The 6,433-nt window shown below is 45.4% G+C and overlaps 1 protein-coding gene across 2 annotated transcripts; it reads right to left on the bottom strand.

The window, feature by feature from the left end:
* Window positions 1–228: 228 nt before the first annotated feature.
* Window positions 229–6,420, bottom strand: LOC118774819 (AP-1 complex subunit sigma-1A-like). 2 transcript variants are annotated; one of them, XM_036524353.1, is made up of 5 exons: window positions 6,213–6,420; window positions 3,125–3,303; window positions 2,420–2,528; window positions 1,920–2,057; window positions 229–1,134 (listed from the first exon to the last, which is right to left on the bottom strand). In XM_036524353.1, exons 1-5 carry the CDS (start codon window positions 6,213–6,215, stop codon window positions 1,087–1,089), a joined length of 477 nt encoding a protein of 158 aa, XP_036380246.1. In that variant the 5' UTR covers window positions 6,216–6,420; the 3' UTR covers window positions 229–1,086. The 2 variants fall into 2 exon arrangements, with proteins under 2 accessions (XP_036380246.1, XP_036380247.1); XM_036524354.1 differs by lacking the exon at window positions 6,213–6,420 and adding an exon at window positions 4,893–4,914.
* Window positions 6,421–6,433: the final 13 nt, after the last annotated feature.

The raw sequence follows: 6,433 nt of genomic DNA, 5'->3' as shown, positions 1-6,433 counted from the left end.
TACACTTGCACAAACAGTGATGAACACACACCCTAACATAGACACAGGAGTGATACACACACAGAAACTTAAAGTCATCCCTCTGACTCAGCCCCTGTGATTGGGCCGAGTTATACACCCACACACTCGCTGACTGAAACATGCATCACGGCACTTCAGAAACTCCCTCAGAGCCACTGCCTCATACACACACAAAGACACAATGAAGCTGCACAACCTGCGCCGCTTTTTTAAAACACATTAATTTATTTATATATTAAAAAATTACATCTGAACATTATTCCCTTTTTTAGTTGCCAAACTTCTGTACAGTTAACACAGACATGCGCCAACTTTGCATTTTTCCCCACAAACCCAGATTATTCTGATATCAAGTCCTCATCTGAAAGAAAAAACCTCACTGCACTGAAAATACACGACTAATTCAGTGTTTCCCATGCAGAAGCTGATCCAGCTAAAGACTCCAGCACACTACAACGTAGACATTTAAATATTGTTCTCTTGGTTTTAGTTATTTGGTCTTTCCTTTCCCTGACTGCCATCTTACAGGCAAAAAGACAAAATTCCTCTTTGGAAAGAGTGAGATAAGAAAGAGGAAAAGAAAGAGTGAAAAGCCACATTCATGCTGATGAAAGATGCAAGATTAGGTTCCACACCTCCGGCTTCCAGCATACATACAGGTAAACACCAAGTCCCCAGCAGACAGCCATGACAGCTTCCTTCTTTCACCCAGAAAAAGGCCAGTACGGAAAGTGAACTGGCTGAGAGCTGCTCATCAGGAGACATTGTAAAGTCATCCAAGGAAACAAATTTCATAACAGATCTATACCAGCCATAACTGGCACAATTGACATCTGACTGCATTTCTGTCAGACAAAGGGAAAAGAATCAGGTGTAAATATCCCTTATTTTTACAGAGTATCACAGTTTCATCCCAAGTTTTCTTGAATCTCCAGCTTCTTCCATTTCTTATGTCTTCAATGACCTCCATTGTTTCAGATCCCCCACAACCCAAACTCCTCCCTACGCAGGACTGAGGCTCCTCCCTCCTTTTCCTTTTATGGTCTCCATGCCCAGCCTTGCAGACTACGCCAGGCCCATCTCCTCCAGCACACTCCTGGGAGACTCGTCCTCCTACAAGAGAGTAAGAGAAGGAAGAGCATCACCAAACACAGGAGGAACATACTCAGGACTTCCTCACATTTAGCCAAAGAGATGTCAGAGAGGGAGAGATCACACAGCATTCACAGACAGCATTCAGACACCTGCACTGAAACACTGCTCAAAGCATTCAGAAATCCACCCTCACAAAAACATTAAATGCTCCTTTTATCAAAACCCCTATAACAAACAATGGGGCTAAATGCCATAACAAACTAATAAGGGTAACTATGAGGCTTTATAGTGTGGTCTAAACCCTATGGACTGGATTCAAACCCAGCATTGTCATCTGCCAACAATGATCTTCATTCCCTATGGATATGTGTGAATAGATTGGCCAGAGTTTCCTCATCTCACCACTCTCAGGCGCCCTGCAAGCTGTCAAGCACTGCAGAGTTGCCTGGATTATGTCAGTGGGGCGGCATCCATCCTCCAATCAGCACCTACTTCACTATAGGGCACTGTGAGACTTGTAGGGCCAGAAATTGGCTATAAGTGCATCAGATTGCATTTGTTTCACGTCAGCACAGCTGTAGACGCCATTACGTTGACACCATCTTACTGTAAAATGGTGATTCCAAAAGGGTTGTATAAAGCAAAACAAAGCATAAAAAACACAAAGGTAACAGTTTTACAAAATTTCTCACATCATAGCACTTCCACAACGTAACCCTGTGCCTACCTCCTGTGCAATGTTAGAACAATGTTAGAACACTGTGCCCGTCTCTTGTGCAGCGTGTGTGCACCGCTGTGCCTACCTCCTGCAGCAGGTCGGCCTGCTCGATGGCCTTCAGGACGCTCTTCTTGGACGTGTCCTGAATCTCACCCCCCATTAGGAACTCGTCCAGGATGAAGTAGGCCTTCTCAAAGTTAAAGATGATATCCAGCTCGCATACCTAGACGAGCAGGTAGACACGCAGAGGAGCGAAGGGGCAGACAGAGGAACAGGGAGAGAGGAGGGAAGGTGAGACAGAGAAGAAACATTCCTAGCATTCCTAGTACAATCACGGTTATGCTTTCATGTCTCGTACCAAACCAGCCAATTCCAAAATAAAGAGAAGCTGTGGTAGAGTGCTGCACAGAGGGAGGGAGGACGCATGAAGCCGCCAGACTGTGCTTGGGACACAAGGACAGATAGAGGGCGAAGGGCCCGAGAGAAAGAGCAGTATTACACTGACTCATGCCACACTTAGCAGGGGGAGAGAGGGAGGAGGAGAGGGCAAGAGAGAGGGACGAGGGAGGAGAGGGGCTGACTCACACTGCCGAAGTACTTATCCAGCAGCTCCACAAAGCGGTGTATGATCTCCAGGGTGAGGAGCTCGTTGTCCTGCTCCTCAACAGCACAGCAGAAATACAGGCTGGCATATCTGCAGAGAGGGGAGGGAGAGGTTAGTCAGCATACACACTACACTCTCTCTGTCTCTCACTCACTCACACACACACACACACACATATGTACGTACATACATACATACATACATACATACATACATACATACTAACTCCCTCACAACGTAAAACTGAGAGTGCCAGTGTTGAGACAATCTGACTGTGGCTACACCTCAGGATTAATGAGTGGCTCTTTGCAGAGAAGACAAAGGTAGAGCTGTGGAGGTAGAAGGCATGAAGCCGGTCCCTGTCCCCACCCCCTGTCCCTGTCCCCTGCAGGGCCACAGCCTGCAGATACCTATCCCAACACCTTTTCTGACGCACTGCTCTCCTCCACAGCTGCCACACCAAAGCCCACTCAGGTAGGGATGCACCTGCAACCACAACGTCAGCTGCCGTCCGAGTCACCCCAGTTACCTGGCAGAGAGCGTGCGCAGTGCGTAGTGCTGGGTTTAGGGTTTACACAATGCAGGGTGGAGAGTGTACACAGCTCAGTGTGCAGTGTGGGGTGCAGAGCGTACGCAGTGCAGGGTGTGGAGTGTACGCAGTGCTGACAGTAGAGTGTACCACCTACCTCTTGTACACAATCTTCAGATCTCTCCACTCCAGAAAGCTGCACATCTTGGGCTTGCGCGCCAGCACCACCTGCATGAGCTCGCGCACCATCTTCTTCTTGTCGCGCTCCGCCGTGGCCGTGTACCACTTCTGCAGCCGCAGCTTCCCCTGCCGGCTGAACAGCAGCATGAAGCGCATCTGCAACGGCCACACACAGGGGTCAGAGGTCATCACAAGTACACACTCAGGCACAGGGGTCAGAGGTCATCACAAGTACACACACAGGCACAGGGGTGAGAGATCATCACACAGACACAGGGGTCAGAGATCATCACATGTACACACACAGGGAGAGAGGTCAGAGATCATTACATGGGCACACATGCGGACACAGGTGTCAGATATAATTGCTCACACATGCACAAACCCACACCCACACACACACACACACAAACCACACCCACACACAGGGGTGAAAGGTCAGCACGTATGCACTCTCACACACACACACACACACACACGCACGCACACACGCACACACGCACACACACACACACACACACGCACACACGCACACAAAATTTCAAAATTACATTCAGACCCAGGGACAGGAATTAAAAGTCATTACACACAGACTAATCATACACAAAATTACAACAAAAGAAAACAAAAACAGATTAAAATGCAATGGAACTTAGATAAATCTGGGTTGGAATTCCACCCAAACCTTTAACAATTAGCAGATTCCTTTTTTGACCTTTTATATGAACAGTTTGCAGGTTAAACCAAACCTGTTTTCACAGATCTAATTTCCTACTTATTTCCGTAGCTTTTGATAAGTATATGATTCTGAGGTTCATACTCTTCCTCTCTGCAACTTCCATCTGTGCACAATTATATCCCTGTCTCCCTCCCTCCCTCTCACTACAGCCTGTGTCCCTCCTATAAACTCATTCCCTTTCTCTAACACTGCAACCCCTTCCTCTAGATGTAGGCTAAAAAGGGAAAAGAGCATGAGGAAAAGAGACAGGGAGAAAGTGGGACGTTGTACGTATGAAATTGAAGTTAAGGTTATTTCCAGCTTGGCTCATTGTTTTAAAAAGGCTGTCAGATCTAATTTCTCCCTTCTCTGTTGTTGTTTGCTTCCACTTTCAAGCTTGGCCATCCTCTTTAGTCCTGTGACTAAATTATCTTGAGTTGCCTCACTATTTCTGAACACATAAAATGTCCATAAAATGAAGAGATTTCATGAAAGTTAAGACCGACAAAAAACGTAATTCTAAAACACTGGAAAGTGGTTTCAAACTGTGAAAATTACAAAGACAGTGAATGCAGTCAGGTCATGTAAAAATAGAAGAGAGAGCTTTCCAAAGAGCTCTGAGTGCGCTTTGAGAGAGTGCTGAGTGTTTATCTGTGTCAAATCCAAAAATCTACCTGTTCTCCTCTTATGCAATCTGTGTGGTTGGTTGAGTTGTTTCAATACGCTCTCATTACAGGGAATAATGCGTCTCATTTACACTAAAGCCACTTTAACTTAAGAATACAATGAGACTATGCTTTATTGTGTGTGTGTGTGCGTGCGTGTGTGTGCGTGTGTGTGTGTGTGGGGTGTTTAAATGTCATTGACACAGAAAAAACAGCAACCCTCCACAGCTGCTCTCCAAAAACTGAGCATATGTGTAAATTCATACCTACACTGGACCCAAGCTTACTCAAAAACACAAAAACAAGGGCAATGCATAAGGGAAGGCGCATTTCTAGAACTATGTCACCACCAAAGTACTTACAGTCGTGAGTGTCTGTTCTTTTTCTCCCTTTGCGTACGCTTACGCTGATAGTAAAAAGAAGAGACAGAGAAGTTTATGCGCTGTGACCGAGGGGCTAGATCGCTGGCACGTAAATACGGGCAGACAAAATAAGCACACCGTAATTATTCTCAAACCGCAGAGAGTAGGAGAATGAGAAACGAGCGGACTGATCAAGTCCGACAGCGAGAGGAAGGATGGGAGGGATGTTGGTTACCGTCGCTCGGTGTCCAATCACGAGCCGCACAGCTCAAACCTTGGCCAGCTGGCTAGTTCTGCTTTCACATAATGTGATACAAACAACAGAGGTACTCTACAACAGATACCCTTATGACACAGTCGATACTGTCCATCCATAGTAAAACACGGCAATTGTATCACTGCGTCGCACTGAAAGTGATTTTTTTTGTCCGAGAATGGGCATTATTTTCAACCATTTCGCCAAAAATATTTCTATATTGATCAAGACGTCGATACGCTAACATTACAATCTAGCTACCCTGACTAAATTTACTACTACTACTAAAATACTTCAATAATCGCTGACATTACACACAGGCCTAACCATATAGACTATTGAAGTTCCTTCATTTATCAAGATTCAAGACGACACGTCGTCTTGGTCGAGTTAAAGTCACGTTTAAGTCACGTTAACAGATTTTTACAAATCACTTGGAGGGACTTTAAAGAATACTGAGATCCATTTAAAATATTAACAATGAGAGGAAAAGTAAACATAATCAATTATTCAACCGGATAAGTACAATAACTACATAACTAGAGGTGCTTTACAGGACTGTCGCTATCAAGGGCTTAAGTGACTAGCAAATGTTATTCAGCAACACTAGGCAGGTGAGCTACCTAGCTAAATGACAGAATGTATGAGTCAAGTTGGCTGGCTATTTTTCTACTTCTGCGATCAGCTCTAACATTGCTAGCCAAAACAGGACACGTTTCGGTGACTCTGGATGCCAGCTATTGGCTGTCTGAACTTCACTCGTGTTCGTATCTCCGCACGACGAATGTACCTGGGCGTGACTAAAACTCATTGCATTTTCTGGCTACCGATTTCCCTACCGGTTATTGCCATCTTGAAAGCAGAGCTTGATAGCCGGTTAGGAGCTCGGATCAATCGACATGAACTGTTGACGTGAACACCACCGACGTCAGACAGCAACCTACCTAAGGATAATGTTTAGCTCGCTTGCTGACGATAGATAGCTAGGTTAGAGTGCTTTTCACCGTTTTACTCACATTGGAACAATACTACAAACTCGCAAACCTCGCTACTCCGAAACTTACCATCTTGAGCTTCTTTCACGTCCCTTGCAGAGCTGTCTCTTGCCCCGTTCTCTCGATCCACACGGTCAAATTTTTTGTTTAAGTATTTTTCTCCGTTTTGGACCCCGAAAAGGTTAACATTTCAAGTCTGATTCAGCCATTAAAAGTAGCTAAAGGCTTGAATCACCTACAGTCAGAGGGAGGAAACCAGCAAACTCGTCACACACCTTGTGCACATGCGC

Source organism: Megalops cyprinoides, chromosome 3 (genome assembly GCF_013368585.1).
Source record: "Megalops cyprinoides isolate fMegCyp1 chromosome 3, fMegCyp1.pri, whole genome shotgun sequence".
Lineage (NCBI taxonomy): Eukaryota > Metazoa > Chordata > Actinopteri > Elopiformes > Megalopidae > Megalops > Megalops cyprinoides.
The sequence above is the reverse complement of the archived record's forward strand: the minus strand, read 5'-3'. Positions and strand labels throughout refer to the sequence as shown.

Bases quoted from the DNA above. Each gene is read 5' to 3' on its own strand.
- LOC118774819 (XM_036524353.1), bottom strand. The intron at 2,529-3,124 runs GTAGGTGGTACA...CCCTCTCTGCAG, and splicing joins CTGAAGATTGTGTACAAGAG to ATATGCCAGCCTGTATTTCT. The intron at 2,058-2,419 runs GTGAGTCAGCCC...CTGCTCGTCTAG, and splicing joins TGGATAAGTACTTCGGCAGT to GTATGCGAGCTGGATATCAT.